This window comes from Xenopus laevis, chromosome 8S, assembly GCF_017654675.1.
Source record: "Xenopus laevis strain J_2021 chromosome 8S, Xenopus_laevis_v10.1, whole genome shotgun sequence".
NCBI lineage: Eukaryota > Metazoa > Chordata > Amphibia > Anura > Pipidae > Xenopus > Xenopus laevis.
The window spans coordinates 57,168,978-57,181,467 of record NC_054386.1 but is presented as its reverse complement, the minus strand read 5'-3'; the positions used below and the strand labels follow the sequence as shown (position 1 = coordinate 57,181,467).

Here is a 12,490-nt window from a genome sequence, read left to right as displayed (position 1 = left end):
TATGTGATCTGTTATCCAGAATTCTCAGAACCTTTGATTTTCAGGAGAATGGAAATTAGGATCAAGTACAAGCTACCGTTTTATTAATACGGATAGGAGGAGATCATTTTTTTAAATTAGAATGATTTAATTAAAATGGAGTCTATGGGAGATGGCCTTTCTATAATTCAGAGCTTTCTGGATAAGGGGTTTCCTGATAGCAGATTCCTATACCTGTACATATTTATAAAGACGTATAAAATAGCATATGCAAAAATATATTTTTTTCTCTTTAAAATGCTGCTGTCCTCATAGGTGAATCTACAGTGTGCATCACAACCAGTAACAAAGACCTATTGTATTGTTTTTTGCCCAAACACTTAAAATGACTCCTTGGACTCAGATGTGTGGGATGCTAGTGTGGAGAACTGTATTGTACCCTGCCACACTAAGAGGGACAAAACACAGCTCTTAGGGCCATGGCAAATGCAAGGAAGTGAGAACGTCCATTAATTATACTGCCAAGATCAAAGCAAATGCAAGTTTATCCTATTGTCGGTTATCATCGGTTATTATCCTATTGTCGCAATTTCGCCAAACGAGCGGATCTCCCCCAATATGCCCACCTTGAGGTGGGAGATATAGGTCTGATCCGATTGTGGGCCCTAGGGCCCACCGATCGGATCATAATGTATGGCATATGGGCAGTCAGATCGCGGGACCGCATCACTGAGCTAATGCAGTCCGTGATCAAATAGGATTTTTAGCCCTGCCCGATTGACATCTGGCCGACTTTCGGCCAGATATTGATCGGGGAAGCCCATCAGAGGGCCCCACAGACGGACCAATAAGATCTAACGTCAGCAGGCTGGGACAATAAGCTAAAAACAGCTGAGATAATACCAGGTATGTTGTAGACCCGGAGCCCAATACCTGTTTTGGCAATGAGTTGGCGGAAGAATATTAGTTACCTGAGCCATTTATTAGGGTGATATTCACTTCCTCTAGGTAGAAATGGTTCTTGTTCTTCTGCATTTGGAAGGAAAAAATACAATTAAAGTTTAAATTTATAAAAACAATGCAACATGTCAGGGAAAAATTACATTGTGATGGGTCTCTGCTCTAGTCGATCAGTAACTTGCATTCACAGTAACCGATAAAAATGCCCTGGCTCTCCCGTGCTTCCTACATGAACAGTGGTTCATCTACAGGTTGCTATATCAAATATGGGTGAAGGATGATCATTCACCCCTTTATTATTCTATAGTACAAAGCACGAGAGCCAGGGATAGAATGTGGCCATAGATGTTGAATTGGTACTAGGGTTGCCTCATTTTGTGAAAAAAAAAAAATATCGGCCTGCTTATATTTTTATGGTTTTTCCCAATAAATATATTGGCATCAAGTTAACTTTTTACTGGCCATGCCGGTAAAATACCGCCCAGGTGGCAACCCTAATTGGTACCCAAGCACAGTAGGTTAAAAAGCATCAAAGCTAGCGGTTTAACTACACAGTGCCAGCTTCCACAAAAAAAAACTTCAGAGGGGCTCAGCACGCGAAGCAACCTCTAAGCATCCCCCCACCTGTGTTCCTCTCTCCCCACCTGCTAGCTCTTTCTATGGCTGGGGAAGGGACAATCTGGCCTCCTTGGCACCATGGGGCTGCTTCTTCTATAGTTATGCCACTGGGAACAGCAAGTATTCTCATAAATATATAGCAAAGGAAATTGCCTTCAAATTCTGTAGTTACAAAACGGCTTTTAAAAAATAAGTATATGATCTATTATCTGGAATGCCTGGAAACTGGGGTTTTCTGGACACAGGATATCTAGTATAGGTAAATCTAAAAACAACTGGACATGCTGAGTAATCATTGAAGACGTTTCACTACTCATCCGAGCAGCTTCTTCAGTTCAACTGACTGGTGTGGGAAGTTCTCTGCATATAAACGCACATTGTAACTCTTCAAAGAGGTGACATCTAAAGAAATTCACAGAGGTGTTGATTCTGTGCAGTTACACATAGGATTATTCAATGTGTCATGCAACTCCTAGAAACAGGTGTTACTTATGAGAGTTGTATGAATGGATGTGTGAAGTGTTCTGAATCCGCGGTGTCTAAGGCCCCCTGCCTCTGTTCAGGGATGGTTGAGTATTTGTTGAAAATCCTCCTGAGTTTCTCTGACACTCCAGCTACATAGGGGGTGACTATGTTTCGCCTACTATGTGTCTCCGGGTGGTTATGTCGATTGGTGTTGCTGTTGGGCTTGGTTGCTGCTGTTTTGACAAAGGCCCAGTCTGGGTAGCCACACGCTTTCAAAGCTCCTCTGAGATGTTTTTGCTCTTTGTCTTTGGACTCTGTATCAGTTTGCTCTTTGTCTTTGGACTTCCGCCCTGTGGTGCAGAGTTCTAATGACACCCAGTTTGAGTTCCAGTGGATGGTGGGAATCAAACAACAGATATTGATCCGTATGAGTGGGTTTCCTGTATACTTCCGTCTTCAAGTTACCCCCCTCTTGGATGCATATCAAACAGTCCAAAAAGGCAAGTTTGTTCTCGTGGACACCTTCCCTTGTGAACTTGATGTTATTGTCCACTGAGTTAATGTGTTCTGTAAAGGCTGCCACTTCATTGATTCTGATTGTCACCCAAGTGTCATCCACATACCTGAACCAGTGACTTTGTGTTGTTCCAGGGAAAGTAAGTAAGGCCCTCCTTTCCACTTCCTCCATGTACATGTTTGCTACAATGGGAGAGACTGGAGAACCCATTGCACAGCCACGTTTCTGTCTATAATAAAAGGTTCTTGTACTTGAAGTATGTGGTGTTAAGGCACAAATCAGGCTCAGGTTTAACTTGAATATTAATAAGATTCAGTATTAAATATTTGCTGCATTCAGTTCATTACCATTCTTTGTTTTTATATTTAACAAAAAAAACTTTAACTGAATTTTTATGAGATTTTAATATATATTATTCAGCACTTTCTGTATATTTATACATGTTATAACCTTTTAGCACTCAGGGTATTAAACATTTTGTCTTTCAGATTGCATCTGGTATGAAATCTAGCCACACTAAAGAAAATGTTCACTAATTGATTATTTCGTCCACCTGCATTGTGGGTGTGTTTGGGAGGTGGGTGTTAGCTGGGTGAGTCTTTAAAAACCTTTCACTTGTGTAAGTTTTATCTTGATAAAGGCTCCATGCGAGGGCCGAAACGTTGATGTAATAAAAGCTTTATCTTTTTGAAGAAAATCCTGGTGTGCTTCAGCTTTTTCTGCCTTTGGATATTTTAAATCTGAACTGCACCCAGGTATGTAACTTTTGAAGTGTGTGCTAAAGCCTTTTACAGTATATATATATATATATATATATATATATATATATATATATATATATATATATATATATATATATATATATATATATATATATATATATATATATATATATATATATATTTTCCATGTTTAGAGCACAGAAGACATTGACATTATGAACCAATAATTTGGTTGCCTTCATTAAGCACTGCAATAGCCTCACTTACAAGAGCAAATGTAAATTCTATTATAGTCCTGTTTTCTGTGAGAATCAAAGTGCCAGTCTGATTGGTGCAGGTTCCATTAGTCTTTATGCCCAGGGGGTCTATGTTAAATGGTCTCCAGATGTTCTAAAAAGAAAGAGAGATGTAGAACATCATAAGACAAAAGCATTAAAGTGATAATGACATGTTCAACAGAAATTACATCAGCATCGACAGTAACACACATGCTTAGAAGACACTTACCTTGCCTTCCGAAAGCAAAGATGTATTAATCTGGAGACCCATGGAAGCAAGCAAGCATATCCCACTAGCATCTGATACTGTATAGTTGCCCATGGTGGGTTTATCCAGAGGTTTGGAAGTGGGAGCAGGTATAGCAGTGCTGGCTGTTGTGGAGGGTTGTGTGGGAGATGGCACTGGAGATGGTTTATCAGCATCGCAAATGATCTCTGGGAAAAATAACATTTTCTTCATAAAAACATTGGAATGATATTTTAATGGTTACAGCTAGTTATAGAGGGATCATAGAGAGGAAATATGCCAGTATAAATGAACTGCACACTTGCCCCTTGCCAAGCATTTTACAATAACACACATAACCGTGTAGATACAAAAGTGTCAAGATAGGTCATTCATGCTGCAAAGGCAGTTGGGTTCCTGCGGTACTGTTTACACAAATACCTCAGTCTTTTGGAGAATGGTGTTCCTGGAACTACAGTACATAGTTAAGCATGCTGGGTGCCAGAGATCCAGTTCTATGCAAGGCCTGGTGTGGAGATTAGGCAGCTGAATATTAAAAACAATACTGCCCAAGTTCAATTTTAAAATCACTTACATTTTGGCAACTCTAGTATAGTACCTCATACTACATTAAAGGTTGAAGAGTAACAAATTAAAAGGTTTGGGTTACACAGTGCAACTTTCCTGTCGCTTTTAAATGCAAGTGGTGCAATGTAGCATGCATCTTATGTTCTTCTCTAAGCCAATTGCCAATGCCTGCACTTGCTCACATTCAATCCAATGGGCTGCCGCACACTGATAAATGAATCAAATTGTTTAGTTGTGCAATTTATTGGCTCATACAAAGTAGACAGGCAACGTTTCGGGCCTCACAGGGCCCTTTATCAAGCTTCGCCCAAGCCTTGCACTTGCCCACATTGTCCCTATGGTAGATAATGGCTACTCCAGAAGACTTGATTGAGCCTTTCTAAACAGTTGCAGAAAACACTGCTGCTAACAAAAGCACATGCATAGGAATAAACCGTGCCATGATACGGCATAGTGGTTCTAAAAAGACTAGCAAGTACCTCTTCCCAGTAGAAAACATGGAAATGTAAAGCTTCACAAAGTGTCATGGATCCAAATTTTGGTTTGGAAACTGTGGCCTCAAATTCCATAACTTTTTTTTTTGATAAACATTAATATATCTGTACACTGAATAAGATTCCTTCTTTGCACATTCGATTACACAGACAATATAAACATGTTCACCCTGCACCCAAGTACAATAAGCATGTGTGCTTACAGCTATACTGGCTGTTTATTCAGAGGTAAGAAAAAAACTTACCATGACAGCCATTTATTGTGGCCCAGAGGACAAAAGAAACAAATGTACATGTCCCTGCCAGTGACAGGAGAGACAATTGCATGGGTCATATATAAGCATCTGCGGAAAGATTGGCTTTTCCTCTGCTGAACAGTTGCTAAATTTTTGGTGTTTTGGAACAGGATTTCCTTATAAAAATTCTCTCTATTTCAGCAATCTCTTCTGAAAAAGCAGTCTGTCAATGCCAGCCAACAATGGAGGACTAGACAAAGATTACCATATCTAAATAACGTGCAAGCAAAGCTAGCTGTTAGTTAGATTAAAAATGTATGCGCGAAGTAAAAATGGTCAAAGCATTTGGAGATCCACATGTGTACAATAAAACTGCCAGTTCCAGGACAAATTTATTTTGCACCAAGGTAAAGATGCCCAAGATACAAAAGTCTAAACGGGCATTTCAATTCACCAATCCTGCAGTCTGCAGGTAACTGCAGAAAAAAAAATAACAGCACTGCCTGCCTATATTTGGAGCACTTTCTTAAGTTTAGGGTTGTCAGCAGGCTCTGTACTTGAGGAGAGATGGGGAAAAAAGCTATGAGTGCAGGAAGACCGGATATATGAAGTAGGTAAAATGATGGGGCTGTCAATTAACGGAATACAGTACAAAGGTGTATGCAGTGCTCTGCAACTTCCTTTTTAAAGGAGAATTCAACTGTTAACTTAAAGGAACAGTAACACCAAAAAATTTAAGTGTTTTAAAGTAATGAAAATATCATGTAGTGTTGCCCTGCACTGGTAAATCTGATCTGTTTGCTTCAGAAACTCTACTATAGTTCATATAAACAAGCTGCTATGGAGCAATGGCGGAAATTGAAAAATGGCTATATGGCACAGGATAACAAATGGATAACAGATAACACCATTAGACAGACAGAGCTTATCTGCTATCTGCTGTGTAACTTGAGCTTTTTCTCCTTTGAATGGCTGCCCCCATTGCTACACAGCAGCTTATTTATATAAACAATAGTAGTGTTTCTTAAGCAAACACATCAGTTTTACTAGTGCAGGGCAACAATGCATTATATTTTCATTACTTTAAACCACTTTTATTTTTTGACGTTACTGTTCCTTTAAAAAAACCCTTCCCTGTATGTAGACCCCCCCAGCCTAGCTGCCCCCCAGGGGAAATGCCACTAACTTTTTACTTAACCCTCGGTGCAGTTCACGGTAGCCATCTTCCGGGTCTTCGGTAATTTGAGACCGTGTCGGATTTTCAAATAAATGAATTAATCATAAGAGTGTTTAGGTTCAATAATAACAACACATAATTGTTTCTGTTTTATATAATATAACCTCCTATTATTTTATGTATACATGATTTATATATTATGCATGTAGTAATGAAGAATAAGTATTTTATTTTGTTTTATACAAATTAATGTTGGGTGGTGAAGATCCATGAAAATTTTCTAAAAGCATAAGTTAGTTGACCCAGGTGTTTCATAATTTTGGACTTAAGCAAATTTCAAAGGTTGAAGAATCCTTGGTGTATGTTTGAGTATAAGATGAGAACATCTTAAAGAATAGAGCCTATATGTGTGTTAGGGTAATAATTAATCAAAGACCAGACCAATTTTGAATGGCTAGTGTTTTCACAAGTATATTATATGTACCAAAAGTATTAAGGAATCATAAAGTATTGTTCCAGTCTCAGACAATGTCAACAGTAATGTTTAACACCAGACTAAGGAGGTCAAAGGCTATTATGTATTTTTTAGATATTTTTAGGTCACGATGTTTGAGGCAATAGTACCATCTACAGGTAGTGTAGGACATCACGCCCAGGGGTCAATGATTGACATTTTACAAAATACTTAGATTAGATGGTGATAGTTTAACTTTTGGAGACTACCCTTCAATTCCAATTGGTTAGTTAAATAATCCCAGGGGTTGAGTTTTAGACAGAAAGGAGGGATAAATTAGGAGACACTGGGATATTAAAAAAAAAAAAGAAGGAAGAAAAAGAGAGAAAAGAGAAGGAATTAAAAAAGAAACTAAAGAGGGAAAAGACTAAGAACAGGAGAGGAACTAAGAACTGGAAAAGAGGACTGGAAAGAGAAAAACAGATTTTTAAACTATAAGCCAAATTAAAGAAAAGGATCGGATGTCTTAAAGCTCCAAGAAGAGATCAGGGTGACATCATAGGCCAGTGAGAACTTACAACCGGTAAATATAAATTTCAGTTATATTTAATGCCATTTAAGTTATCTGCTTGGATATTTGTTATTCTTATATATTGTATAGTATACCCTAAACATCGACTTTCCCAGCATTGCAAACTGGGAATAATCTGTTTAATTTGGGTTTATTTTCCTTTTTATTAATATATATATATATATTATTATGTCCAAGCTAATGACTTAATGGGAAAATAAAAGATTGAGGGTAGAATTCCTTAAACAGACCAGATCAGTCACATATTCCTCCTTTGATTCCAATACCTTATTTTTAATAAGAGTGTATATTGTCTTGTGGATGCTTGCCATATTGATGATTTTGGTCTTATCAATTAATATCTGTTGGTAAATCTTATCTTGTGTTTATATCAAGAAGTATTTGGTGGATTTTGTAAGAAGTGATAATTTGATTTGTTATTATTATATATAAATAAATAAATTATTTTGTTAAATAGTTGTCCTGATTTTTCACCCTTTGTACCAATTGATTGGGAAGGCTCGATATCGAATTCAGAGTTGGGCATATATTATTTAAGACTCCTCCTGTTTATTACTTATAAGGAGCCTTAAATTCTTTTATATGATTTTTATCAAATATATGTTTAAATAGCCCGACAACTGAGACCTGCATACACAGTTGGAGCAATTTCCCGGTTTGTGACAACTGCGCATGGGCCGAAATGGACGCAAATTACCGAAGCGCCGGAAGAAGACACAAAGACCCGGAAGATGGCTGCTGTGAACTGCGATCCCTGAATCTGCACCGAGGAGTAAGTAAAAAGTTAGGGGCATTTCCCCCGGAGGGGGGGGGGCAACTAGGCTGGGGGTCTGCGTTGGGATGGGGTGGGTAGGGTTTTTTTTTTTATTCTCCTTTAAAGGAATTGTTCAGTATAAACATAAAAACTGTGTAAATAAATAGGCTGAGCAAAATAAAAATGTTTTCAATATAGTTAGAAAAAATGTAATCTGTAAAGGCTGGAGTGACGGGATGTGTAACATAATAGCCAGAACACTACTTTCTGCTTTGCAACTCTCTTGGTTTACACTGATTGGTTACTAGGCCGTAACCAATCAGTGACTTGAGGGGAACACATGGGTCATAACTGTTGCTTTTAAATCTGAGCTGAATGCGGAGGATCAACTGCAAACTTGCTGAACAGTTATGTCCCATGTGGGTCCCTTAATGTTGCTGACTAATTCTGAGTTAGACAGATGCAAAGCAGGAAGTAGTGTTCCAGCTATTATGTTAGACATCCAGTCACTCCAGTCTTTATAGATGACATTTTTGGCTAACTAACTATATTAGAAAAATGTTTATTTTGCACGGGCTATCTTTCTACCCAGTTTTTATTTTTACACTGAACTGTTCCTTGAAGCATGGTCTGCAAACTAAAGATGGTTAATGACAAGTCACTCATGTATGCAACTATGCAGGATTTGATATGCAGGGGACATGCAGAGATACCAATCTATCTGCTGTTATAATAATTCAAAGGGGATGGAGTAATCGGTGGGTACAAGCTGCCAGGGTCATACACAAGACAATAAAAATCGGGTACCCTTACATTACCAGCACCCAAGGCAGTACCTTCCCTGTCACCCACTAGTCAAGAACACCCACTCCTTTTCCATACCATCAGTGCTACCTTTTGAGATGAGTGGGTAGTGACCTGTGGTGCATTGCAGAAGTTTTGAACCCCACAAGCAGGGCCATCATCAGGGGGGGACAGGGGACACTGTTGTCCCAGGCTCAGTGGTTTGGGGAGCTAAGGGGGCCCCAGAAAATTTTGTTGTGTGGGGCCCTGTGATTTCTGATGGCAGCCCTGTCCTCAAACAACAGTGAGCAAAAACACTTTGTGGCCTAAAGAATTTATAAAAAAAAAAACTGCAAAGGGGCTATTTAACAAGAAAACTATCAAAACTATTTTTTATATGCCCATTAGCTAACTGTCTCCATACGACTAGGTTAACAGCATAGGTACATAAAGCTTTGCATGCTTAGCTGAAAGAAACAAAGAATAGTCTGCTGGTTTCTGCCCAAAGCACTTTATAGGAGGATCAATTGTATTAATAAAAAAAAGAGGAAAAAAAAAATAAAGCATACAGTTATCATATGAAACTAGGCTCACCTTTACCAAGTGTTCCATTTGCCATGAACGCCTCAAGTTTGACATCATAGATAATCTGTGTTACGTTCTCACTGACAACAACTTCCCTGCTAATACATTTATAGGTTGAGTTCAGAGGGACAGGACCCAGGAACATTGCAGTAGAGCTAATCAACCCTGGTAGTGGAAAAAAAGGGAAAATGAAATAATGATCTGGTATGATTCTCTGTCTCCAACTATACATGAGAGATAGTAGGGATAGTAGGAGAGAAAACACCAGCCAAGTGAATAATGAGTAACACCACTGCTTCAGACTGGAGAAGGGTGCAAAACAATAGCTAAAGTTAACAATCGACTGATTAATTGGGAGGGAGGCTACACAGTTCATATTTAAAAAATTAAGAAGTGTTTAAATGAATTACAATATAATGTACTGTTGCCCTGCACCGGTAAAACTGGAGTGTTTCCTTCAGAAACACTACTATAGTATATATAAGCAAGATGCTGTGTAACCATGGGGGTAGACATTCAAGCACAGGAGACACGTTAGATACGTTCTGAAGAATCCCATTGTATACTACGAAGTTTATCTGTTATCTGCTGTGTATCTTGTGCCTTTTTCAGCTTTGAATAGCTGCCCCCACGGCTACACAGCAGCTTGTTTATATAAACTATAGTTGCGTTTCTGAAGCAAACACCAGTTTTACCAGTGTAGCGCTACACTACATTATATTTTCATTACTTTTAAACACTTACCGTATTTTTGTTACTGTTCCTTTAATTTACTTGCAAATGAACTCTACAGAAGAAGACTACAGAATGCTATGTCCACTTGAAGCACATCAGGTCATCTTTATATTATTACCTTTCCTGAGAGCATCTGGAAATAAAATGGTGTCATTTGTGTTGTAAGTAAAGATGAGGGCGCTCCCACTGTATGTGCTGTTGTTTCTGGTGAAGTTTAAGCTCCAGGATTGACTGTTCCCAAAGTTAATGACTAGTAATGGGGCCTTGCCATCTGAACCGCAACTACTTCCATTTGTTGTTACGTCACTGGGCACAGGAAAGGTAATGTTTTTCTGAAGAATAAAGCAAAGAAATGATAAATGACTTGGGGTGCAAAATGTGCCATTTCTTGGGAGATTATACAGGGTGCACTTGAGAAAAGCAGTCAAAGAATTCTAAAGCAAAATGAAGTTTATTGTACGGTATGGGACCTATTATCGAGAATCATCGGGACCTAGGGCTTTCTGGATAACGTGTCTTTCCGTAATTTGGATCTTCTCACCTTAAGACTACTAGAAAATCATGTAAACATTAAGTAAACCCAATAGGCTGGTTTGCTTCCAATAAGGATTAATTATATGGGATCAAGTACAAGATACGGTTTTATTAGTATAGAGAAAAAGGAAATCATTAAAAAAAATTTGGATCAATTATGGAGTCTATGGGGGACAGCCTTTCCGTAACTCCATAATTGTCCTAAGGCTAGTGCCATACAGGGGTCAAAATCAGCCTGCTGAAATATGCAGGCCATTTTCAGCCACTACGTGGGCAGTAGCCCCCTCTTCTTTTACATACAGAACCACTGGGTTGGTTGAATTAGACATGAAATGCTCTTGTTTCTTCACAGAAATCGTCCAAGTGTGTTTGCACTGGAACACACACTACAGTTACAGGTGTAAAAAAAGAAGAGGAGGCTGGGCTGAATTTGGGCTGCATATATCGGCAGGCTGATTTGCACACACCCCCCCCCCCCCTATATATATGGCACCAGCCTAAAAGCTGAAGGGATCTGATCTCTATAATTCAAATTTCTGAGGCCAATATTGTTTTGAGAAAATGTAGCGGACAGATGGAGACACCATAGGTTAGTGGACATTGATTAAAAACAGTGTCAGACCATGCCATGCACAGCCACTCTGCATATGGTAAAAAAAAAAATTAAAAAAAAATATTGAAAAGATTAAAACGTTTTGAAGTTTTTTTTACTTGAAAAACAAAGAATGCAGAACTCAGTTTGACTAATGGGTATGGCCTATATTTCAGAATCCTTTCAGTTTATGTTGCAGATGTTGATTTTTCTACAGACCCATTGTCAGATCTGAGGCCAATGCTTAGATGTACTTTGCATCGGTCATGCCACACTGACTTTTATAAACCTTGTGCCGCTCAGGGGTACCTTACTCTTAAAGTGGCTTGGCTTAACTAGTTTATGGAAAATAGAGACATCGAGCCAGGAAAAACTGCTGGGAAAATATAAGCTAGGAACCTCTGAGTAACTGGTGTGTAATATTATTTAATGTATTTATAAAATGCCAACATATTCTGTAGTGTTCAGAAGGAATTTGCGCACCATTTTATCCCAATATTTATGACATGAGCGGCCTTTCGAGTAGTTTTTTTACTCAGTATTACTTAGTTATTGAGTATTTGGGGTTTCGTGGACTAAAATAATGAAATTCTTGTGTTCGAATATGACTCACTAATTGTTTCATTTTATGGTTTTCATTGCTTTAGCATTCACATGGGAGTCTTATGCTGAATGATTGTACTACAAATTCTAAAACATATATTTTACCTCAAAAAGGCTCAAGCTCCTGTTTTTCAGCAGTGAGCATTCCTAAGATTTTGCGCAGTTTACACCAATTTTAGTCAACCCCTGATTTTCCTTTTTAAAAAATTTTTTTGGCTCCCTGGAAACCATAAAATTGGGGGTTCCCTTTCAGTACACATGCACAACTTGTTCATACAAAGTACAATTTGTTTAATACATTACAAGTGCTAAACTGCAGCACTGCAGCAAAACATAGAAACTAGTGATGGGCGATTTTGCACCAAAAAAACTTTGCACTGAAGTGAATGCAAATTTTTAGACGTGCAAAAATTTTATTCACCCATTGGAGTCTGTGCATCTTTTTAACTGTGAAACCTGGTAAAAATGTTCACTCATCACTAATAGCAACCAATTAGGCATTTAATTAGCCTATCACAAGTCAATTTGCAATACATTACTTTTAGTAGCAAATTAACCTGAATAACAGTCAAAATACACAAACAAAAATCAAAGAGTA

General features: G+C 38.3%; 1 protein-coding gene across 3 annotated transcripts in view; it reads right to left on the bottom strand.

The window, feature by feature from the left end:
* The window catches only part of lamp2.S (lysosomal-associated membrane protein 2 S homeolog), a 35,467-nt gene that overhangs the window by 14,251 nt on the left and 8,726 nt on the right, over positions 1-12,490 (bottom strand). For all 3 annotated transcript variants that reach the window (XM_041574271.1, XM_018232044.2, NM_001094412.1), the window contains 5 exon segments: positions 10,282-10,495; positions 9,438-9,593; positions 3,769-3,974; positions 3,529-3,651; positions 951-1,008 (listed from right to left, as the gene is read on the bottom strand). In XM_041574271.1, the coding sequence (XP_041430205.1) occupies positions 951-1,008; positions 3,529-3,651; positions 3,769-3,974; positions 9,438-9,593; positions 10,282-10,495 (757 nt within the window).